At 34.5% G+C, this 26,600-nt stretch overlaps 1 protein-coding gene across 5 annotated transcripts in view; it reads right to left on the bottom strand.

The window, feature by feature from the left end:
- Positions 1 to 26,600, bottom strand: part of DMD (dystrophin) — a 1,259,848-nt gene that overhangs the window by 851,835 nt on the left and 381,413 nt on the right. For all 5 annotated transcript variants that reach the window (XM_080910294.1, XM_080910293.1, XM_080910296.1 and 2 more), the window contains 2 exons: positions 8,993 to 9,134; positions 2,883 to 3,032 (listed from right to left, as the gene is read on the bottom strand). In XM_080910294.1, coding sequence (XP_080766420.1) covers positions 2,883 to 3,032; positions 8,993 to 9,134 — 292 coding nt within the window. The remainder of the gene's footprint in view (positions 1 to 2,882; positions 3,033 to 8,992; positions 9,135 to 26,600) is intronic.

The raw sequence follows: 26,600 nt of genomic DNA, 5'->3' as shown, positions 1-26,600 counted from the left end.
TTAAAGAAAGTAAAGACAGAATATGATTTGATCATAATGTTAGATCCAAATGTAGTGAACATAATTGAAAACTGAATACAATTCCTACTTCACTTGTATAAAGTGAAGTGAAAAATGAGGGGGATCAAGAGACAGGGATGTGGAAGAAAAGATGGGACAGGATAGTTAAATAAGGAGAGTAGTTTCAATACTTTACAGTATATAATATCCAGGTAGAAATGAGGTCATCTTATACACATCATTTGATATGAAATTGGGCCAATTCATAAGCATAGATGTGCAAGAAATAGACAAAGGAGATGTAGGGAGAAGACACAGAAGAAGGTGGTAGGTTGTAGAAGCTATAAATCCTTATATTTCACAGCACACAAAGCTGTAAGTTTTTGTATTTCACATTTTCTATCATTATAATTTTCTGTTCCTATTAAATAACATTTTATAATATTTATCCTGCTTTCCCTCCTACTATAGTAATGGTTTTTCTTATATTATTATACAACTACAAAATTTAAATTACCAATATATTACATTAAGTGTAATTATCTATGTTTTATAGAGACATTTTGAAATTATTAAACAAAGAAAACTTTCTATTTTGCATTGAGAAACTAACTTTCAGAAAAATGCTTTACTATTGTATTTCACAAAACTAAAAAGAAATATGGTATCTCAAAATAAATGAGGTTTTCAAATATCTACTTCCTTGAATTAGAGTCCTTGAACAAGAATTTTGTTTGTAATTTCATAAAAGTGGTAATTCTGAACTTCTACATATTTTATCAGTCCTGAGAATAATCTCTTACAAGACCTTCACCATCGTAATTTTAGAATACAAAAAATAACCTGAGGCTTCAATTATTTTTTCCTCATACCTCTCTATTTAGTTAGGAGCTGATGAAACAAGCAAGCTTTAGAGGTAATTGTACCATTTTGAAAGAAGCCATTTAAGTATTACATGAAAATTACAGTTCTTCAGTATCTTCTTGGAACAGATTTGTTCCTAGTTTTCAGGATTACAATTTCCTGTACATTTTGGATCGAAAAAGGTTAACATGTCTGAACTGTGCTAAATAACATAGTAGAATTGTTGTCAGAAGTGAAGGAGAAGCTTGAGAACATCTTTGAAGGTTAAATGCATATCTGGAGGATACATTTAAGGAGAAGCTTCATTATGTAAGGGAACAAACAAAGGAGCAGATGCTGATAGGGACGATGCCATGAGGGCCAGAGCCAAGAAGTTAAAACTGAGTGTCTGGAGGTTTTAAGTGGAAATTTGTTCCCAGTTTAACTTAATATCAGAATATAAACAATGTTTGTTTCATTAGTTACAAATGGAAAATACTAATGATTAGTACTTTTGTCAAATTAAATACAAATCAAAACAAATAAAGAAGTATGGAATTTTTGATTATTTTCTTTTTCTCTCATTCATTACATATAAACGACAGTTGCCCCTCCTCTACTTTTCCCTCCCCCCACTTTCCTCCCATATCAACTCCTCTTCTGTCTCCCTGCACCAAAACAGCAACCATAAACCAAAAGGATATCCACTGACCATGAGTTAACAAGATACAATAAAACTCAGCACAAACCCACAAATAACAGCTGCACATGACAAAAACTTGCTTTAAAATCTGTCCTGCCTGCAAGTCATATGGGCAATGGTGGCACATAACTTGTGGGAGTGGCCATCCCAAGACTGAACCAAATTATATCACATGCCCAGAGAGGGAACTCAGGTTTGACAGTTCCTGGATGGATTGGTACCAGAGGTATTCCAAGACACTTAGAATAGAACCAAACACAACCACCAAAAAAAAGTCAATGAAATTATCAGTAATGAAATTCTGCTATACTAATAGATTGTGGCTTAGCTCAGTTGTCTTCAGAGGGGTGTCAATTAGGAACCAATAGGAGCAGATCTAGAGATCCACAGTCAAACACTAGAATTCTTATATAAAAAATTGAACTTGATAGAAGTTGAATATCTCTAAATATAGTCCGTGGTATGCAATGTCCCCGTCTCACCCCCTCTCTGTATATGTGTGTATTCCATCAGTAAAATATACTTTCAGTGTATCCATGAACCTCAAAATTTGTCAAATGCCCTAAATCAGACCACAAGGAGATACGTACTTAATGGTTTTATTTAATGCAATATCTGAACTAAGAAAATCACGGAGATACACAGTAGATGGAGAGGATCCAAGTCACTATTGAGCTACGACTATACTTATTTACCCACAGTCAGATGGAAGCAGAGGTTGACATCGATATTCACCTGACTAATGACAGAACGGTCCAGTTAAGCAGTAGGGAAGTAGTCCCATGGAAAAAATAAATGCTACTGGCTCAAAAGAATTTGGATTCCATTATCAATTTTGTTTGCAAGTCTGTTTTCAAAAATATGCATTAAGCTTATAAACATTTTTATATAAATGTTAGAATGTGTCCTAGGTAGTAAAAACAAGTCTTCCAAAGTAAGGGGACTGGAAAGTGTGTCCTTTTTGAGAACATTAAAAATGCACAGTTTAGTATTTACATCTATATTTTAGTCTAAAATAGTAATTCTGCATCACATCATTTGCTGATTAATTACGCTTCATATTATTTGCTTTATCAATATTTCAACTTATGGAGTATTTTTTTCCAAAAGGCATGGGTTCACACTTTGCCTTTAATCATTAATGTAAAGTCACCTACTATCGCCAATTGCCTTGCATTTATAGCAAAATATACAGGCAAATCAGTTAGTCAGGTTACAAACCAAAGTAATAATGCACACTTCTGCTTCCTTCCAAGAAAATAACTCAGAAAACAAAGCAAATACAAACGGTTGCAACCCTTAATACATGTGACAGAGAAGATGGCTAATGTCTAACCTTTATCCACTGGAGATTTGTCTGTTTGAGCTTCTTTTCAAGTTTATCTTGCTCTTCTGGTCTTATGGGAGCACTTACAAGCACTGCTCTTCCTGTTTCATTTAATTGTTTTAGAATTCCCTGGCGCAGGGGTAACTCTTCTGCCAGTAACTGAAACAGACAAATACAACAACATTTAAAATGAATTACAGTGCAACTCCAGCCACCGTTGAGTCACCTATATTGATTAGTCTATCAAAGTGAAGCAACTTAACTGAAGGTCCACTGGCACCTGAAATACCAAATACTTCCGCAGAGCACAGCGCTGATGGGCTGAAACCACTGCACCCAAGCAGAAAAGCCACTACAGATGACTACATTATTCTCCTCCCTTGAGAGTGTTTTCAAGTGAAAAATGTTACATGACTCTAAAAGAGTAGAACATGCAGGTATTCTAAAAGCATATGATTTAACAGAAATAGAACATTTGGACTGACTTTACCATACTAATCTTAGGTATTTTAGCATGCCATTATATAGCACAGCATGCTGCCAGACATATATGTCTGCATATATATGTAAAGTTACTTCATCTTGAAATATGGAAACAACAAGGATATGAAGTATAAAGTATAATAATAATTATTATCATCTGAAGAAATTATTATTTTGTTACTTTCTATAGAAGAAAACTGAAATAGAAGATTGAAATATAAACTGCAAGGACATCTTCATATTTAAATCTATGATCTTCCACTTATTTACTTGCACAGTTAGTTCCTTTACTTTATTGTGACAAAATATTAAACATTGTTAACTTTATAAAAGAAAGGTCCATTTTAATGTCACAAAGTTTCAGAACTGAACAACTGGTTATATCCTGCTAAAGGTTTTACACCTCCTAATAGCATCACAGCCTAGGGCATAACCAATCAGTGTATGGAACTTAGACATCCCACATAAAAATACAGAAGTGTGACATTGAATTAATTTTTCAGTTGTCATCTTTGAACTTAGAAAGATGAAGTATTGTCATAAATTGCTGAAGACAGAACATATTCTCAAAAGCCAAAGAAACCCTAAAAGGTTTTTATTGGATATTTTATGTATTTACATTAAAAATGTTATTCCCCTTTCCCCCTGTCATATCCAACCTTCCCCTTCTTCTATGAAGCAGCTCCCACTACTAACCACACACTCTACTCTGTCATTCTCCTATACTGGGGAAATGAGCATTCAGAGAACCAAGGTCTTCTACTGATGATAGACAATGCCATCCTTAGCTACGCATGCAGCTGTATCCATGGGTACCTCCATGTGTACACACATTGGTTGGTGGTTCAGGCCCAGGGAGCTCTGGGGATGTGGGTGGTTGATAATGTTCTTCTTCATATGGGGTTGCAAACACCTTCAGCTTCTTCAGTCCCTTCTCTAACACATCCACTGGGGTCCCCATACTCAGTCTGATGGTTATCTGCAAGCATCCTCATCTGTATCAGTAAAGCTCTGGCAGAGCCTCTCAGGAGACACCCATATCAGGCTCCTATTGGCAAGCACTATATGGAATTAGCAATAGACACTGGGTTTGGTGATGTATATGGAATGAATCCCCAGGTTGGGCAGTCTCTAGATGGCCTTAACTTCAGTCCCCTTTCCACTCTTTGTCTCTGTATTTTCTCCCTGAGCATTTTGCTCCCCCTTTGAAGATGGCTGAATCATCTACACTGTAGTCTTCCTTCTTAAGCTTCACATGGTTTGTGAATTGTTTCTTAGGTATCCCAACCTTTTGGACTAGTATCCACTTATCAGTGAGTGCATACTATGCGTGTTTTTTGTGACTTGGTTACCTCACTAGAAATGATATTCTCTAGTCCTATTCAATTGTCTAAGAATTTAATGTAATCATTGTTTTAAATAGTGAAGTAGTACTCCATTGTTTAAATGTACCACATTTTCTCTATCTGTTGAAGAACATCTGATTTCTTTACATCTTCTTTGATTTTCTTAAAGAACTAGCTTCTGGTTTTGTTGATTCTTTGTATAATTCTTTTTTTCTACTTGGTTGCTTTTTGTTCTGAATTTGATTATTTCCTGCCATCTACTCGTCTTGGGTGTTCTTCCTTCTTTTTGTTCTAGAGCTTTCAGGTATGATGTCAAGTTGCTAGTGTATGCTCTCTCCAGTTTCATTTTGTAGGCACTCAGAGCTATGAGTTTTCCTCTTAGCACAGCTTTCATTTTATCCCATAAATTTGGGTATGTTGTGCTTTCATTTTCATTAAATCCTTAAAAGTCTTTAATTTCTTTGTTTCTTATTCCTTGACATGTTATCATTGAGTAGAGCATTGTTTAGTTTCCATGTGTATGTGGGCTTTTTGTTGTCTTTGTTGTTGTTAAAGACCAGCCTTAGTCCATGGTGAGCTGATAGGATGCATGGGAGTATTCAATCTTCTTATATCCATTGAGGCTTCTTTTGTGACCAGTTATATGGTTCATTTTGGAGAAGTTACTGTGAGGTGCTGAGAAGGTATATTCTTTTGTTTAGTATAAATTGTTTTATAGATATCTACTAAATATATTTTCTTCATAACTTCTGTTAGTTTTACTGTGTCTCTGTTTATATTATTTGTTCAATGATGAGAGTGGGGTGTCAAAATCTCCCACAATTATTGTTTGCTACAATGTATGATTTGAGCTTTAGTAAAGTTTCTTTTATGAATGCAGATGCCCTTGCATTTAGAGCATGGATGTTTAGAATTGAGAGTTAAATTTTGTAGAATATTTTTTGATGAGTAGGAAGTATTTTTCCTTATTTTTGATAGCTTTTTGTTGAAAGTCAGTTTTATTTGATATTAGAATGGCTATTCCAACTTTTTTCTTAGAACCATTTGCTTGAAATTTTTTTTTCTAGCCTTTTACTTTGAGGTAGTGTCTTTCTTTGTCACTGAAGTGCCATTACTGTATGCAGCAAAATGCTGGGTCCTGTTTAAGTATCTACTCTGTTAGTCTGTGTCTTTTTATTGGGGAATTGAGTTCATTGATATTAAGAGATATTAAGGAATAATCATTGCTGTATCTTGTTATTCTTTGTTTATAGAGGTGTAATGTTTGTGTGGGTATCTTCTTTTGGTTTTGATGCAAGAAGATAACTTTCTTGCTTTTTCTAGGGTGAAGTTTCTCTCTTTATGTTGGAGTTTTTCATTTATTATTATTTTTAGGGCTGGATTTTTGGAAAGATGTTTTGCAAATTTGGTTTTGTCATAGAATATCTTGGTTTACCCATTTATGTTAATTGAGAATTTCACTGGATATAATAGCCTGGGTTTGCATTTGTGTTCTCTTAGTGTCTGTATGACACCTGCCCACAGTTGTCTAGTTTTCATAGTCTCTATTGAGAAGTCTATTGTAACTCTGAAAGATCTGCCTTCATTTGTTACTTGACCTTTACCCCTTACTGCTTTTAATATTCTTTTTTTGTGCACTATTATGGGATAAAAGAAACTTCTTTTCTGTTCTAATCTATTTGACGTTCTATAGGCTTATTGTATGTTTACAGGCATCTCTTTCTTTAGGCTAGGGAGGTATTGTTTTATAATTTTGTTGAAGATATTTACTAGCCCTTTAATTAGAAAATCTTTACTCTCTTCTATACATATTATCCTTAGGTTTGGTCTTCTCATTGTGTCCTGGATTTCCTAGATGTTTTGGGTTAGGAGCATTTTGCATTTTATTTGATTGTTGTGTCAATGTTTTCTATGGCATCTTCTATCCCTGACATTCTCTCTCCAATCTGTATATTCTGTTGGTGATGCTTACATCTATTGCTCCTGATCTCTTTCCTAGATAGTCTATCTCAATGGTTGTGTCTTTTTGTGATTTCCTTATTGTTTCTATTTCCATTTTTATATTTTGGATGGTTTTGTTCAATTTCTTCAACTGTTTGTGTTTTTCCATAACTCTTTAAGGGGTTGTTTTTGTTTCCTCTTTTAGGGCTTCTACTTGTTTCCCTGTGTTTCTTTAAGGGGATTATTTTTGTCCTTCTTAAAGTCCTCTATCTTCAGCATAAGAGGTTATATTAAATTTAAATCTTGCTTTCTGTTATGTTGGGGTATCTAGGACTTGTTGTGGTGGGAGAATTGGGTTCTGATGATGGCAAGAAATCTTGAGTTCTGTTTCTTAGATTCTTGAGCATGTCTTTTGTCATCTGGTTATCTCTGGTGTTTCTTGATCTTGCTGTTTCTGACTGGAACTTGTCCCTCCTGTGGGCCTGTGGTCCTATGATCTTAGGAGTGATAGCACTCCTGTGAGACCAGCTCTCTCTCCTGTCAGGCTTTGGTTCTGGATGGCTGTGAGACTCCCTTAGCTCTGGGTGCAGGAGACTGGAATTGTCCTGTCCCAGGCTGCTTTGCAGTTCCTGTGCCCTGTGTGCTCCTGGTGGGTGCCTCTTTAGACAGTTAGTGGAACGAAAGTGGGGTCTCACCTGTGGGCTTAGGTTTGAGGGCACTCCAGGGAGATCAGATCTCTATGGTAGGTTTTGAGTCTAGCGAGCTGTGTGACAGCCTGAATTCTTGGTGCAAATGGAGACTGCAAGGTGAACTTCCATATAGAATCATATTGTTATTATAAACCTTCGCCAAGATGCACAAATCTACCAGTGGTCATAACTAAATTTTATTTGGAATTTCAGGATCCAAGAGAGTAGTTACTGTAATATAATATAATATAATATAATATAATATAATAATATATTACCTTCTTAGTTGTTCATAAAAAGTATTTTCATAAGGTACATATAGCTAGTTGTTACAGCAATGCACGAATGCCTTATCTTTATAAAAAAAAATTCTACTGTACAATATTATCTAGCTTTTCCATGAAGAATAGACAATCAATACACAATTATTCATAAATTAATGCAGTTAAAATGTTCACCCAATGAACTATCAATTATGCTATATATGACATTCAATACATTCAGGAAAGATGGCTTTACAAAATGAAATGGACTTGTTTCTTTTTCAAGTTTTTATAAATGGCTCACAAGATTTCAGTACAGAAAGGTCAAATACATAGTATAACACCTGATTTAGAGCATGCCTTTAGAATTTATAATACTGATCTAAGCAACTATTTTTCTTTTGTACTCTATGCCATGCTAGGATTTCATTTTTAATTTTCACCTTGTTTCAGAGAAGTAAAGGGTACATATAAACTATAATTTGCCTGACTGAACCAACAGAATCTTTGATAAATAAGCAATTCTATTTTCATTTTATTTTATAACAGTCTACAATGACAGGAATGGGAACCATATACAATGATTCGCATGAGGATTAAATAAAATGGAGTTGTAAATAAATGTCATATTTGACATACAGTATATGATAAATATTTCATTTTTACTTTAAAAATTAAAATAACATAGTTCTAAAAGACTTTTCTTCTTTCTATAAGACCTTTATAAAAGTAAAATCATAAAAAATATGTTAACCATACAATTAGTTTACATCAGTGAGCCAGGTGAGACACATATACGTTTGAGTTCATGTAACAAAGAAAAGAAAAAGAGAATCTCTTGAATATGCTGTTTGTTTAGTGAACCAGTATGAAATGTGAACCAATGTGAAAAGTCCGATGTTCACATTAAATAATCCCAAGCTAAACCCTGCTTTTAGTTAATGTCAAATATTTAAGTAGTAGCTGAAGCAATATTATTTAACAATGGCTTCACTAAGAAATGATATTCTTTATTAGTAAAATTCTCAGTCTTGAGTTATGTAGTCTAAAACAAATTGCAAAAACCTTTACACACACACACACACACACACACTTTTCAGTTTCCAAAATTATTTGAAATACATCTAATTATTTAGGTTAGTTTTCAAAAGAACTGTTATGTACTTTGCATGTGTAAAGAACATGTATGTATCTAAACACTTATATCTATCAATATGTATATATATATACATGCTAATTGACACTCATTTGGTTAAATAAGTAAGGTTTGGAGAAAGAAACATTGTTAAGAACTACAGATAACATAATGAGTAACAAATCAACGATTCCATACATTAAAATAGATTTATATGTGCTTTATACAAATAAGCCCTGGAGATTTTAGTAAACAAAATTACCTTGACTTGTTCAAGCTTTTCTTTTAGCTGCTGCTCATCTCCAGATGGAGTAGAAGCAATGTGATCTGCTTCTTCCAACCACAAAACAAATTCATTTAACTCTCTTTGAAACTCTGACAAGACATTCGTTTGTTCTTCAGTCCTATAGAAAGAATAACAAAATTACTGTAAATTACACACCTCTCAGGGAATAAAAATATCAAGCCAAACCAACCAACTGACCAAACAAACAAATCAACTGCAATTATGATTTTAAAAACCAACTATTTAAGAGATAGCCATAATATGCAATTATCTTAGTTTCATCTGCTTTGAGCAGTCATTTTAATATTTCAAAAATTATAAAAATAGGTCAACAAAAATATTTTAAGAATTGCAATAGCCTGTTATTACATTCAGGAATACTTTACTACATAACAAAGCTTAGCCTTCACCAGTCAGAATGGCCAAGATCCAAAGCTCAGATGACAGCAGATGCTGGCGAGGTTGCGGAGAAATAGGAACACTTCTCCACTGTTGGTGGGGTTGTAAACTGATACAACCACTCTGGAAATCAGTCTGGCAATACCTCAGAAAATTGGATACAGTACTACCTGAAGACCCAGCTATTCCACTTCTGGGCATATACCCCAGGGACACTTTAATACACAACAAAGATACATGCACCACAATGTTCATTGCAGCTCTATTTATAATAGCCAGAAGCTGGAAAGAACCCAGATGTCCTTCAGTAGATGAATGGATACAAAAATTGTGGTACATATACACAATGGAGTACTACTCAGCTATCAGAAACAATGACTTAACCAAATTCTTAAGAAAATGGCTGCATCTAGAGAATATCATCCTGAGTGAGATAACCCAGTCACAAAAGAACAGACATAATATGCAGTCACTGATAGTGGGATGCTAACCCCAGAAAGCTCTGAACACACCAGAAACAACTCACAGACTATATGAAGTTCAAGAAAAAAAATGAAAAACTATTATGCTTAATTTTTACACACCAAAAAACTTTGACTAATTCCGTGTTACCTCCTGTTTTACATGTACTTTACGTTCATTGTAACTAGTAAGATCTTAACGCACACTATCAAACCTTTAAAAAAATCAAGTACTGACAAAAATGTATTCATATACTTTTATGCACAAATGCTTAAAATCTGTACATTTATCTTTGTTTTTTAAAATAAAGTTGTTCAATTAAAAAAAAGAAAAGACAAAAAACAAAAAAACAAAGCTTCGCCTTAAAAAAACTCTTGTTTGTGAGAAGCTATAAGATATTTACAAACCTTTTTGCTCACTATGCATGAGATTCCCAGCTGTGACAAGCAAAAAATATGTTGAGGTCTAATATTTCCTTCTGCCTGAGGTGAGCAAATTTTTCCCTTTCTGTAAAATACTGTGGTAACAGAAATGCAAATATGAAGCTGCTTTAAAGACAAACTAAAGACTGTTCAATGGTAAATTACATGACAAACATAAAAGCAAAGGTATAAAATAAAAACAGTATTCAGATGTCTGCAAACTATAACCGAATTTTTAAAAAAGAGACAAATATTAGAAAATACATACAAAGTATAATGTCCTGGTGGATATTTTAATTATATGAATACAAATTTTGGATACTTTTAAATTAGGCATAAATTCACCTTTATATTATATCTGAAGACTTATAGGTAGGCAGAATGGTTCTTATTTAAAATGACTTACATTTCCTTTTGTCATCTTTTGGGAGATTTCATAGAAGTCTTTAATTGAAGTGCAATATACATCTGAGAAATTACATATATCATTGTATAACTCAATGAAAATATACGTTTTAGATTCATCAATGGGGAAAAATAAATTGTTATAAGTAATAACTAGCTTCTTTCTCATTATCATGTATGAAGTAACCTGTCATACTTATTATTCTCTAATGTAAGCATTATGTATAAGTAGTAATATATGTCACCTTATGTATTTTTAAACTAAAATTTATATTGAGAATTCTACATATTTTGTTGATATTTATTCATTCTCTTGGATGTATTGTATTCCATAATATTCCATAACAGTATAATATTAATTTGTGTTATTTCGATACTTTTAAAATGTGGTTAGGAAATGATATTTTATATCAATTTAATAACTAATTATTGATAATTTGACATGAAGTAAATGTATTGATAGAAATCATTATATAATATATCTTTTGTTGAGGATCTTCCATCCAATGAGAAGTATCAACTTATTTTTATTGGATATTTTCTTTACTTAAATTTCAAATGTTACACCATTTCCAGATTTCCCATCTGGAATCTCCTTATCCTAGCCCTCTCTCCCTGCCTCTATGAGAATGTTCCTTCACCCACCCACTCCCTTCCACCTCCCACCATGGTGTTACCCTACACTGGAGCATCAATCCATCCTAGAAACAAGGGCCTCTCCTCTTCTTGATGCCTTATAAGGCCATCCTCTGCTACATAAGTTGCCGCTCTTGTTCACAGTTTTGTTTGCTAGGAATTTTGAACTGTGTATGTTTTTTTTTTCAGTTTTATTAAATAACATTTTTATAAATAATGCTGTTCACTCTTCCTCTTAACTCTCCATCACTTTATCATCTCTCTAATTGTAAATTTTATGTAGACATCCAATTATCGCAAAATTCTGTACTTGATTTTGCGCAAGACTTCTGTTAAACTATAAATTATCTTTTGATTTCTGGAAGAGTATTTTGCAACCATGTCCCAGTTCACGGAAAATAAGTTTTAGACAGGAACAAATAGAAATTCCATCTTAATTTTTTACATTTCTCTTTCCAAATTCTAGGCAAAGAGATAGCATATTAGTGACCCTTAGGGAAAATTTGGCCTATGGTTTAATTTTATTCAGTTTCTGAACAGATACTTTATTTTCATCCTTTTTGATAACTGTTTGGTCTCTTTTCTGTGTACTTTAAATATAGTAGATTGACTTGTGCTTCTGTCTTGGAATTTCTCTCCTTAAATTTCAAATATGGGTGATTATTGCTACCTCAGGTAGGTTTGTACAATAATCCTACTTAAAACTCTACTCCCATCAATGCTTCTATTTGTTGTCCCTGTTTTTAACTCTCCCTTTAGTCCCTAAAATTGACATATTTCATCGTTTTGTTTTTCTTTAATATACTCTCTATGTCTCACATATGAAACTGTGTTGAGAGCCGTTTGTGCCGCACCCAAACATGGCACCGGCTTCCCGCCGATGACTCAGCAAACAGAGCTGTTGTCCAGCCCGATGGACATAGTGCGCATGTGCCACAGACGTCACAGCCCGCTCTCGGGGCATGCTAATGAGTTACTGGAGAGTGCACCAATCAGGTAGCGACACGAGTCTCCTGGGCATATATAAGCAATATTTCTCTCCCACGAGGAGATCCCCTGCTCAGAGTATTGTACAATAAAGGTTGTTCGCAGAAGAATCCTGTTGTTGCACGCCTTTTCCTGCCGGCGGGGCGTGGGGCGCGCAACAAAACTGTACTGCCTGAGTAAAGGCTTTCAGTGTGGTTATTTGCTACTATAATATTTGCTTTCTGATAATGTCTGGGATAGAACAGGCACATAATAAATACATGGTGAGTTACTGAATGAGTCCATCTTTATTTTCAGTTTTCTTTGTCTTCCTTTCTTAAAAGAGCCTTTCCCATATTTGAAAATATAGATTGTAAAATGGGGTGTGATTTATCCCCCATTCTGTCCTATGGTGTTTCATTTAAAGACACTTGAACTGGAAGTTACTCAGCAACATCATTCTGTGTATGAACAAAATGGTGGTGGTCGAGTCAGGGAAAGTTGTCATTTAATATTATACACATAAAGAATTATTGGGAGAGAGACAGAGCCTGGTAACCGCCATCAGGACTCAGGACCTGCCCACAGACCACTGAGCACAAATGTGCTCTCCCACACACCCCCAACTGCTATCCCGGGAGGGAACACCAGGAACTCCTGGGGCTCAGGTAGCATGGTGCTCTCTGGGAACAGGTCTATTCCAACTCAGAGAGAGAGCCAGGTCACCACCATCAGAACTCAGTACCTGTTGGGAACTCTCAGAGCACAAGTAGTGTGGTGCTCTCTGGGAATAGCTCAGTTCCAGTTCGGGCTCAGAGAGAGAGTCCAGTCACTGCCATCATGACTCAGAACCTGCCTGCAGATGGCTGAGCACCAAGAAGAGTCTTATGAACACTCTCCCACCCGGGACCACAGAGACAGAACCGAGTCACTGCCATCAGAATGCACTGCCTGTCCACAAAGAGCTGAACAGCCAGAAGCAATCTCTTTCCTGAGCACAAAGGCTCTCAGAATTACAGGAGAGGCAAGCTCCAGTCAGAGACAACAAGATCACTTGGAATCACAGAAAAAAGATGGCAAGAGGAAAGCACATGAACCTAAGCAATGAAAACCAAGACAACCTGGCAACATCAGAACCCAGTTCTCCTACCACTGCAAGTAGTAAATTTCCCAAAACACCAGAAAAACATGACTTAGACATAAAATCATACTTCATGATGAAGATGGAGATCTTCAAGAAGCACATGAATAATTCCCTTAAACAATAACAGGAGAACACATATAAACAAGTAGAAGCCCTTAAAAATAAAAATCACTACAAAAGCTATAAGACAACACAAACAAACAAGTGAAGAAAACAGAAATAATAAGGAAATCACAGAAAGAAAGAAATCTGGAGATAGAAAACCTAGGAAAGAAATCACGAGTCATAGATGTAAGCATCACCAACAGAGTATAAGAGATGGAAGAGAGAATCTCAGGGGCAGAAGACAACATAGAAAAACACTGAGACAACAGTCAGAGAAAATTCAAAAATCAAAAAGCTCCTAACCCAAAACATCCAGTATATCCAGGACACAATGAAAAGACCAAAACTAAGGATAATAGGTGTATAAGAGGGCGAAGAATATCAACTAAAAGGCACAGTAAATATCTTCAGCAAAATCATAGGAGAAAACTTCCCTAACCATAAGAACAAGATAACCACGAACATTCAAAGAGCCTACAAAACTCCAAATAGAAAAGTTCATGTAACATATAAAGGCAGACCAATTAGAATTATACCAGAATTCTCAACAGAGACTATGAGAGCTAGAAGATCATGGACACCATACAGACCCTAAGAGAACACAATGTCAGCCCAGGTTACTATATCCAGCATAACTTTGAATTGCCATAGATGGGGAAACCAATATATTCCAGGTCAAAATTTATAAAATAACTGTCCACAAATCCAGCCCTACAAAGGATAATAGATGGAAAACTCTAATACAAGGAGAGAAACTACCCCTTGGAAAAGCAAGAAAATAATCGTGCAAGAAAACCAAAAGAAGAAAATCACACAAACATAATTCTACCTCTAACAGCAAAAGTAACAGGAAATAACAATCACTATTCTTTAATATGTCTTTTTAAAGTAGATCATAAAATGTTGAATAATTTTTTAGTCAGTACTTGATTTTTTTAAAGGTTTGATAGTATGCATTGAAAACTAAGTAGTTACAATGAGCATAAAGTACATGTAAAACAAAATGTAACGTGGAAATAGTCAAAATATACTTGGTGTGTAAAGATTGAACATAATGATCTTTGAATACCAAGAATTGCCACAAAGCTATACTTTTAGCTCTTGAATTATTAATGTTTTAAGGTCCAGGTGTACTATACTCTGAGAGGGTGCTATACCTTAATTTTTACCTAAGAAGTCCAAAATGTGGAAGCCTCAGTCTTCTTTCATATCTCTTAACATCAATGGACTCAATTTCCCAATAAAGAAACATAGACTATCAGATTGGATACGTAAACAAGATCCAGGATTTTGCTGAATACAGGAAACTCATCTCAGCAAAAAAAGAGACACTACCTCAGAGTATGAGGCTGGGAAAAGAATTTTCAAGCAAATGGTCCCAAGAAACAAGCTAAAATAGTCATTCTAATATCAAATAAAACCAATTTCCACCCAGAAGATATAAAAAAGATAGGAATGGATGAAACTAGAGACTATCATCCTGAGTGAGGAAACCCAGTCACAAAAGAACACACATGGTATGCTCCACTGATAATTGGAAAATAGCCCAAGAAAGCTCTGCATACCTAAGAACCAATTTACAGACCTTGTGAAGCTCAAAAAGAAGGAAGGCCAAAATGTGGATGCCTCAGTCCTTAAAATGGAGAACCAAACACTCACGGGAGGAAATACAAGGTTAAATACAGGAGTACGGATTGAAGAAAAAATAATTTAGAGGCTGCCTCATCTTCAGATTTACCCCATATGCAGTCAACAAACCAAAGACTGTTGCTGATGCCCAGAAGCACTTACTGACAGGAACCAGATAGGGATGCCTCCTTAGGGGCTCTACCAGAGTCATACCGATACAGCTGAGCATGCTTGCAGCTAACCATTGGACTGAACACGGGGACCCAATGAAGGTGCTGAAAGAACTGAAGAATAAAGGGGGTTGCAACCTCATGGGTAGAACAGCATTATCAACCAACCAAATCCTCCACAACTCCCATGGATTAAAACACCAACCACTGAGTACACTTTGAGAGACCTACTGATCCAGTTGCACACGTAGCTGAAGATAGCAGAGTCTGGCAGCATTGTGAGAAGAGGCCTTTGGCCTAGGGAGGGCATGTTCTCCCAATGTAGGGGAATGAAATGGCACTGAGGTTGAGAGGGTGATTAGGAGGGAGTGCACCTTCATGGAAGCAATTGGAAGGAAAAGAGGGTTGGGGGAGGGCTTAACATTTCATATTATTAACATTCATACAGAGTAATAAAAATAAGATTTATTGGTCACAATCCAGTTTTGCTGAATTAATAAAATGTCATTGAACTGAGCTTGTGTACAAACTTTACAATATGTTGTTTATCAATAAAACTTCATACTTTACAATTTCATCTTGGTGATTGGCAGAATATGATTTTATTATCCAGAAGGCACATAAACTTACACTGTAACATAAGATTAACAGCTTTCAGACTATGAATAGAGAATAGCATACAGATAATTATGTTTCCTGAGTGTATGTCATGATAAAACTATCCCAGAAGCAAAGAGGAAGTCCTTTTCCATTATATACAGCTTTACTCCTTATTAACTCTTAATTCTTCACCTCTCTGATTTCAGTTCGTTTTACTTTGCTTGAAGTTCACATTGATCTTTGGAGGCTCACAACTTAATTACTTAAAAGGCCTTTGCCTGGTTTTTTTTTTTTTTTTTTTTTTTTTTTGCCTTGAATTTTAACTTCTCTCTGAGCCGTAGAAATATGGGGTTAAAACACAACAAAGCCTTGCAGAAATACAAGAAAAAAGAAAACAGAAAACACAGAGACTAACTTGATAAAAATCTAATTTGGATAAAAATAATATAGAATTGTCAAATATAATATTGTAAGTTAAAATAATGCATAAGGGATAACTGTATTTTTCTAAGTATTAGTAGATTGGCTTTAAATGATTTTTTATGTCTACTTTATTGAATTATCACAACACAAGAGTATAAATATAAAATTATAAAGTAATCTGTTTCTTTCTCACATAGGCCTTATATCCACCTAAGATACTCAAATATTAAAAAGAGGAAAATAAAGTTCAAGTGAAAAAAAAAACACAGACAACTTAATTTCTCTGAAATAATTTTCACATGATTATATTGAGTGTGCAAGCACACATGCATGTGCACACACACACACACACACACACACACACACACACACACAAACACAAACACAGTTCCCTACATCAGTTCATTTCAAGGCAATGAAAACAATGTAAATTTCTAGTATTAGGAATATTGCTACTATTGCTTCCATAAACCTCATAGGAAAATGGATTATCTCAGCTGATGAAACTTGTTTTTAGAAGGTGGGATAGAATTGTTTACTTTCAGAAATGGGTAAAGTAATCCTTAAGTTAAGAATAAAATTTAAAAAGCTGATAATAACTCTCAAATTATATAATTGCATGTTTTTACTTTAAATGTACTCAGTCAAGAAATGTACTTAATCATTATAATTAAGATTCATATAGTTACTTCCAATTAAAATGTATAAACATCATTCACCTATTTTCTTCTTTTAATATTCTACTGAGTAGGCCTGGTTTTAGATAAATCATAGAACATTTGTCTAACATGTATAAGACGTTGTGTTCAATCTCCAGAAACACCAATACAAAACAATTATGGTTTATTGCCTTATGCTATTGGTTACTCTAAAAATTATATTTTTTAATTGAACAACTTTATTTTAAAAAACTAAGGTGATGGGACAGATTTTAAAAGCATTTTTTACATAAAAGTATATGAATACATTTTTGTCAGTACTTGATTTTTTAAAGGTTTGATAGTATGCATTAAAATCTTACTAGTTACAATGAGCATAAAGTACATGCAAAACAAGACATAACCTGGAAATTGTCAAAGTTTTCTTGGTGTGTAAAAATTAAGCACAATGATTTTTCATCATTTTTTTGGCCTTTGTTTTTCTTGAACTTCATATAGACTGTGAGTTGTTTCTGGGGTGTTCAGTGCTTTCTGGGGTTAATATCCAATTACCAGTGACTGCATATTATGTCTGTTCTTTTGTGACTGGGTTACATCACTCAGGATGATATTGTCTAGATGCATCGATTTCCTTAAGAATTTGGTTAAGTCATTGTTTCTGGTGGCTGAGTAGTATTCCATTGTGTAAATGTACCACAATTTTTGTATCCATTCATCTACTGAAGGACATCTGGGTTCTTTCCAGCTTCTGACTATTATAAATAGGGCTGCTATTTATAGTAGTGGTGCATGTGTCCTTGTTATAGGTTGGAGCATCTCTGGGGTATATGCCCAGAAGTGGAATAACTGTGTCTTCAGGTAGTACTATGTCCAATTATCTGAGGAACTGCCAGACTGATTTCCAGAGTGGTTGTACCAGTTTACAACCCCACCAACAGTGGAGAAGTGTTCCTCTTTCTCCAAATCCTCGCCAGCATCTGCTGTCATCTGAATTTTTGACTTTAGCCATTCCGACTGGTGTGAGGTGGAATCACCATCCCTGACCTCAAGCTATATTACAAGGCAATTGGGTTAAAAAACACATCGTACTGGTACAGAGATAGGCAGGTTGATCAATGGAACAACAGAACAGAAGATCCAGAAATGAGCCCTCACATACATGGTCACTTGATTTTTTTACAAAGACTCTATAAATATTCAATAGAAAAAGGACAGCCTCTTCAACAAATGGTGTTGATCCAACTAGCACTCAGCATGCAGAAGAATGAAAATAGACCGTTTCTTATCTCCTTGTACAAAGCTCAAGTGTAAGTTGATTAAAGATCTCCACATTAAACCAGATACACTGAAACTATTAGATGAGAAAGTAGGGAAAACCTTAGAACTCATAGGCACAGGAGAAAATTTTCTGAACAGAACACCAATGGCTCAAGCTCTAAGGTCAAAGATTGACAAATGGGACTTAATGAGATTGCAAAGTTTCTGTAAGGCTAAGGACATCGTCAAGAAAACAAAACGGCAACCAACAGAATGGGAAAAGATCTTTACCAACTCCACATCTGATAGAGTTCTAATATCCAAGGTGTACAAGGAACTCAAGAACTTAGACACCAGAGAGTCAAACAACCCTATTAAAAAATGGGTACAGAGCTAAACAAAAAGTTCTCAGTTGAGGAATATCGAATGGCTGAGAAGCATCTAAGGAAGTGCTGGACATCCTTAGTCATCAGGAAAATGCAAATCAAAAGAACCCTGAGATTCTACCTCACACCAGTCAGAATGGCTGAAAATTATATTTTTAAGAATCAGAGTAAAAGCATATTTCATTCTTCTTTTGTTGCTAGGTATTAAGTATAGTTATAATTGTTCATCATAATAAGCAACATTACATGTGTTTATTCATTTTTGCTTATGTAGTGGATAAATTCATTAGAACAAGATAGTGTTAAAATAATGAATTTTAATGTTCGTTGTTAAGACTTTTTTGTAATACTGACATTAAAGACACTCATAACTGTCATCATGGGTTAGAAAGTACTAGGTTCACAATGCTTTTACCAAGTTTTAAATATTTCTCTTTATGTATACTTAGTAGAAAAATTGTCACAGTCTGTAGTTTCTATTAATAAAAATGCTGATGTGTTATTAATGTACATTTTCTGTAGGTTTTAATATCAATTTAGTTCTCTGTAATGTTCTTTTTTGGCTTAATTGTTTATATAAGTTTTACTCACTGTTCATAAACATATTTATAAAGAACACACAGTTTTAGTCCTTTGTCATCTTTAGATTTTTTTTCTTCTGGCTTTATTTATTTCTAAAAACAAAAAACAAATTATTTTTTTTATTCTTTTCTTCACCATCAGTATTGTTCTTGTTTGTATCTTGTAATCATATACATGCTGAATTATATACAAAATAACTTTATTTTCAACAAAAATATAAGTGTTAATCTCTCTTAAAATTATTGGAGTTAAATTTCTTACCATAAAGGTTTTCCAGACATTGACATAATTTCATTTGCAAAAGCTTCTTAATGACTTCTGAATCCTTTTTTATGATTTATGTAATATTGAGTTTCTGTTGTTTAATAATAATTTATGTTGTTTTTCATATAAAAATCATGGATTAAATCTAATACTTTTAATTTCCGGTGAGTTAGCCTCCTCTGCCTCCTCAGCTCTTCCAACTTAATATCCTATTTGGTTAAATTATAAAATATATCTAAGTGAAGATGAGTGTGGTTGTATTAAATCAATAAATAAATTTTTGAAAATTACCATCTTTCAAATGTAATTCTGCTATATTTTCTAACTATAGTTAGGCCACTGACAATAATTACGGACCATTTGTACACTAAAAATAATAAAGTGTTGTTTATAAATAACTTTTAGTATTAGTTTGAAAGGCAGTGACTTGGAGATGATTTTTAGACTTTAACTGTACACTAATTTATAAGACACTTGAAGTACATCTGGATAGAAGGAGCCATCCATTAAGAAGTAAAAGCTATGGTTAAAGGCTTTACTACCGTTTCTTTACACATCAAATAAATAAATAAATAAATAAATAAATAAATAAATAAAACCAAAAGAATCACAAAAAACCCTTTCTCTCATGATTTAATTCATTAAAAGCACAGAATCTTTTAAAATCTAAAAGCACTTGGTAGTTATTATTATCTTGATTTTTATAACTCAAAAAGTACATAAAATGTGGTACAAAAATTCTACCTGGACCCTGTTATAATCTGCTGCTCCAAATGCATCTCTTTTTTGAAGTTTCAGATGTAACAGTTGACAAGCTAAGATTTGGTTTATATATTCAGATAATTGCAGAAAAGCAAAGGAACACAGTTTTCATTTGCAGACTTGTCTATTGAAAGAACAATTTAAACGTGTTTTATGTTGGCATTCATCAGACGAAGTGTACTTTCTTTGTTTATCTACTTGCTTATGGTAGGATTTATTCAGGCATGTGGTTGTAATAATAATGAATGGGATATTTAACATTTCCCATCTGCAATTAAATGTGAAATATTTTAGCTTTAGAGGCATTTTTTATACATTTAGCTGGTTTTTTTTTATTTAAAATTATGGCTTCTATTTGAAATGTGGTTCTGTTACAATTTACATTTTAAAAATTAGTGAAGAAATTGAAAAAAAGTATGCATCATGATAGGGGAGATTTGAATACTTAGAAAGGAACAGTTATTAATGTAATTTAATGTAAGCTAAAAATGTAAATACAATATGTTGACTATTAAATTTTTCTCTTTTATTATGAATATATATTTTATTCAGTACTCGATTTCTCTTTTAAATATTTTATATGCATTGAAATCTTACTAGTTACAATAAGCATAAAGTACATGTAAAACAAAACGTAACATGGAAATTGTCAAAATTTTCATGGCGTGTAAGGATTAAACATGATATTTTTTAAATACCAAGGATTTCCACCAGGCTGCATTCTTAGCTCTTGAATTATTAATGACTTAAGGTATAGGAGTACCACACTCTGAGAGGGTGCTATACACTAATTTTTTTTTTCTAAGAAGGACTGAGGCTTTCACATTTTGGCCTTCTTTCTTTTTGAGTTTCATATAGTCTGTGAGTTGTTTCTTGGGTGTTCAGAGCTTTCTTGGGATAGTATCCAATTATTAGTGACTGCATATCACTTGTCTGCTTTTGTGACTGGGTTACCTCACTTAGTATGATATTTGATTGTCTAACATATAATAAGGACACATGTTTCACCACATTCATAGAAGCCTTATTTCTAATAGCCAGAAGCTGGAAAGAACCCAGACTATTAACTCTTAATAAATGGTTCTGTGGGGTTTTTATTATGGTAAGAGGAGGACACTGGCCAATCTCCATGAAGTTATTACTACAGTGACCGAACAGGTATGTGCATTTATCCAGGACTGTAGAACAAGTACTAAACATAATCATTTTTTAACAACTTTATTTTAAAAAACAAAGATAAATGAACAAATTTTATGCATTTTTGCATAAAAGTATACAAATACATTTTTGTCAGTGCTTGGCTTTTTTTCCCAAAGGTTTGATAGTGTGCATTAAGGTCTTACTAGTTACAATGAGCATAAAGTACATGTAAAACAGGATGTATAAGTAAATACCAGGGATGTTGATTGCAATCCTAAGAACAATAGAATAGACATCCTAACTTCTGAAATCTGTCTGGCAGTTATCCAGAAAATTGGACATAGTACTACCTGAGGACTCAGCCATACCACTCTTGGGCATATACTCAAAAGATACGCTAACATCTAACAAGTACACATGCTCAGCAATGTTAAAAGCACCATTATTTATAATAGCCAAAAGCTGGAAAGAACCCACATGTCCTTCAGTAGATGAATGGATACAGAAAGTATGGTACATTTACACAGTGGAGTACTACTAAACCCAAGCACTGTTGCTGATGGGAAGAAGTGCTTACTGGCAGAAACCAGATATGGATGCCTCCTCAGAGTCTCTGGCAGAGCCATACTGATACAGTTGAGGATGCTTGCAGCTAACCATTGGACTGAACACAGGGAACCCAATGAAGGAATTAGAGAAAGGACTGAAGGAGCTAAAAGAGTTTGCAATCCCATGGGAAGAACAACATTACCAACCAACCAAACCCTCCAGAACTCCCAGGGACTAAAACACCAACCATTGAGCACACATGGAGAGACCCATGGCTCCAGTTGCATATGTAGCAGAGGACAGCATTGTCTGGCATCAATGGGAGTTGAAGCCTTTTTTGCTAGTGAAGGCTCATTTTTCCATAGTGTAGGAGAATGCCAAGGCCTGAGATACGGAGGGTGGTTAGGAGAAGGAGCATGTTTGTGAAGGCAAAGGGATGATGAAGAGGGGAGAGGGGAGTGTGAGGAAAGGGGATAGCATTTGAAATGTAAATACAGAGAATATCCAATAAAAAAGAAAATAGAAAAATATAGTCCAATGTTATGTTAAGATATTAACAAACATTTATTGTATCTGAATATGCTTTTTTCAAAAATCAGAGATTTCATGTTAATTTTTTCTAATCAGAATACAAAATGGTCCTCCCTTTATTTAGATTTTCTTCATCCCTTACACTAATGGTATATAACTTCCCTAGTAGAGAAGTTTCACGTTTCTTACTTAATCATTTTATTCATTTGCATCCCCTCAGCCCCTTTGCTTCTGTGTGTGTGATCCTGCCTCCATTTATCCAGTCTTGCTTCACATTTATAGTGAATCAAACCTGGAGTATCAAGTGTTCCTCTAGTTCCACTGATGTCAGACAATGCTATCCTCTGCTACATATGAATCTGGAGCCATGGGTCCCTCCATGTGTGCTCTTTGGTTGGTGGTTTAGTCCCTGGGAGCTCTGGGAGGTCCTCTTAGTTGATAATGTTCTTCCTATGAGATTGCAGTCCCCTTAATCTTCTTCAGTCCTTCCCATAACTGTTGTATTGGGTCCCTGGGCTCTGTCTAATGTTTGGCTATGGGTATCTGCATCTGTATTAATCAAGTGCTAGCAGAGACTCTCAGAGGACAGCTATACCAAGCTCCTGTTACCAAGCACTTCTTGGCATCAGTAATAGTATAGTGTGGGTGGCCCCATCCCTAAACTGAGGGCTGTGCCTATCCACTAGAAGAGGTCTCTACAGGTTATAGCTCCCTTTTGTTGAGTATTTAGGCTAAAGTCATTGCCATTGTGTCCTGCGGTCCCTCTCACTTCCCTGGAGTCTGGGACTTTGTAGTGTTATTTCTCATTTTATGGCACTACAAGGAATAGTACTTAACTTTTGTTGTCAATTGTTAACTTAGACCCATTTCTCTGGCTACTTTAAAGATTCTTCCACTTACTCAATGTTTGTGACTGATCTCTTTCTGTTTATTCTAAAATGTTTATTGAGTCTCATCATATTGGTGTAGTGTATGACCATCATTTATTTAAACACATTTGTTGTATTTCATATTTTCTTCTGAGACATATTTCTTCTGAGACAACAGTCCTGTTGTCCTGGAACTCACTCTATAGGTCAGGCTGGCCTTGGATGCACAATGATCCACCTCTGCCTCCATGGTCAGCTACAAGGTCTTTTATATTAATATTTTCATATTTCCCCAGGAAATGCCAAAACATTGATGTGCATACCCACCACTTTCCTGTAGGACTAGGAATTCAGACTCATTTCCCATATTCTCTTACACTCTTTATTCTAAACATTTTGTTATGTCTTTTTAACTTATTTACTGAATATTTTATCTATCATGCAAAGTTTGCCCTTGAACCAATGAAAGAATTTATTTAACTTATTAAACTTTTCAACTCCAAAATTATCATGTATTTTTTATTCTTTGTCATTGGCATGATATTATTTTGCTTTCAGAATACTGCCTTATCTTCTGAGATGTTATTTGTTAATGGGGTAATTAGATTCTTTTGTATTAAGTTGAACACCTTAATCAATTCAGAAACAATCCCGTTTCTTTGTTTGTTCTCACAATAATGGTTCATAGTTCCCTTTCTCTTTGGCTGTTTTGTACATTTTCTCCTGAAAATTTGACATCTAATACAATATACTGAAACAGTTCCAGATCCTCTTTCTTGCATTTTTTTTTTTAAAGTTTTAGCAATTAACCAGGACGACTCTGTAGGATTTGTTTTTCTTTACTATATGGCTGCTGCTAGATCTTGCTTGTTTAAAAAAAAAAGGAATAAAGCAGATGCTTTTATGCTGATACTTTAAAATTAAAGACAGCTTAATTGATATCAAATAACATTTGCTCAACACCCATGCTAAAGACAATAAGACCTTCAACTTCTGCTTATAGTACTCAGAAGGTAAAAGTGGTAAAATAAATGTATAAATGCCAAAGTACTATGTTATTTAGTTTCAAAAGCAGTAAACACAAGTGGGAACATAGAAGATTGTTAAATAGTATTTAGTTGACAGGCTTGTTTTAGTTTCTCAGTTCTCCACTAAAATTATTCTTATTTTCTTCTGTCTAGTGTAAAGGCTAATTGGCAAGGAAACACCAAAGAAATCAGGAAGAGAAACAATTGTAGGGTTTTATTGTGTTATGTTTTTGTTTTGTGTGTGTGTGTGTGTGTGTCTCTCTCTCTGTGTGTGAAAAGATCCGGATCATTAAAATATAATTATATTGATTTGTAAAGTTGGAGTAGTTCTATACCTCATATAACCTACAGAGTTGTACTACCAACATCACTGACAACAAAAATTAATTCAGCAATGAAAGCCATTATAGTCATTATAAAGAATTTTCATTTTAATTAATATATTTTTAAATGAAGCACGGCGATGGCAAGTTGCAGAGCATTCCATAAATTTTATTTCTTCTCTTGTTCCTTTCTGTTATTTGTTAACTGATTTAGGATTACCTTTTCTCTGAAGTTCTCCACAAATACCGCCTATATTCAGGAGTTTTTATGTTCTAGTATACTTTTTTATCTCTATAAAGTATAACTCTGCATTTACCTTGCATTTACATGGTCATCTCGAGTCAAGTTCTTCACAAGAAAAAAAATTCATAAATATACTACAGGTAGAATCATCCTGAAAATCTGGAAGAATAAATCTGAGAACACACAGGCTTGATGTTCCCCAACTTGATAACGAAGGGTCTAAAACGGTGTGTGAATAGTCACAATTTGGCTACTTTGAGTCTTCTTTATATATTTTTTCACATGGGTAAACATGAGCATATGAACAAATTTGGTTCTTAGTCACTGATTGTTAGTTAAATACTATTCTCAACTTGAGCAATCTTAGTTAAATATTTTAATATGCTTATGACGTATAATATTATAGGTTAAACGAAAACAGCAATTTTTGCTTAATATTTCACAAAGTCAGGTGAGATGGCCAATATAAAAGACCTATAAGAATGGTTATTGTTAAATGGAATGTCATTACAACTTTTACTATATTCATGTTCATAAAAGAACACTCAAAAAAGAACATGCAATATGTAATGTCATTAAAACTATATGCGAAGAGGTTTCAGAGATGACTTAACAATTAAGAGGAGTTGTTGCTCAAGCAGAGGAACAGTTTGCTTGTCAGAATCACAGGAACCATGGCAGATGCTATCTCCTGTAACTATTGCTTCAGGGGATCTCACAACTTTTTCCTCTACAGCCATCTACCCTGCGCGCGCGCGCACACACACACACACACACACACACACACACACACACAGAGACACAGAGCCAGACAAACTGACAAAAGAAACAAATAAATATATCCAACTATACATAAAGTAATCACATTCCAAACAAAAAATTCTATTTGTAACATCGTTTTTCATTAGGCAAGAGAATTATTCCATGACTTAAAGTACATTCTGGTAAAACAAGAATCATCACTATTTAAAGAATGTTGAATTTGGGGTGTAATCCAGGCTTAGATGAAGAAATCTTCCATTTCAAACTAGATAAGCAATTCTAATTTAGGTACATTTATTTAGGCTGACTATTAGATTTTGGACCCAAAATAAAGAGATGGTATGGTTCTGGCCTCCATCTGTGCCCAGAGCCCACCACCTTCACGACTCAGGGCCTGCCCACAGATTGCTAAACACCCAGAGGAGCCTGTGAAGCGCTCTGTCTCCTGAGCCTATGGGTGAGTCTCCCCACTTTCTCATCCAGGTGGATGCCATGCCACTGGAAAAAGTGGAGGGAGTAGAAACTCTGTTGGGGTTGTATCAGATGAGAAAAATATATTTTCAATTGAAATAATTTTTTAATTAAGATTACTGTTCACAGATTTTACTATAGAAGTTTTATTGTTTTTTTGATTTTCAGGTTTTGTTGTTGTTGTTGTTGTTGTTGTTGTTGTGTTTTTCAGTCATTGATGGCAATCCAGGGGCGTATGGGTGCGTATGGTGCTGAGAAAGTGTGACAGTTGAGTATTCAGCTAGGGGACATCCGATTGGAGCTGGGTGCTCCACGTTCCTTTAATTTGTTCATTTGACCAGTTGGTGGGTCTATATGCTTATGACCATATATGCAAAAGGAATTTTCTGTCAGAAG

This window comes from Micromys minutus (genome assembly GCF_963924665.1).
Source record: "Micromys minutus genome assembly, chromosome: X".
In the NCBI taxonomy this organism is placed as follows: Eukaryota; Metazoa; Chordata; class Mammalia; order Rodentia; family Muridae; genus Micromys; species Micromys minutus.
Note: the sequence above shows the minus strand (reverse complement) of the source record. Positions and strands in the feature narration are given on the sequence as shown.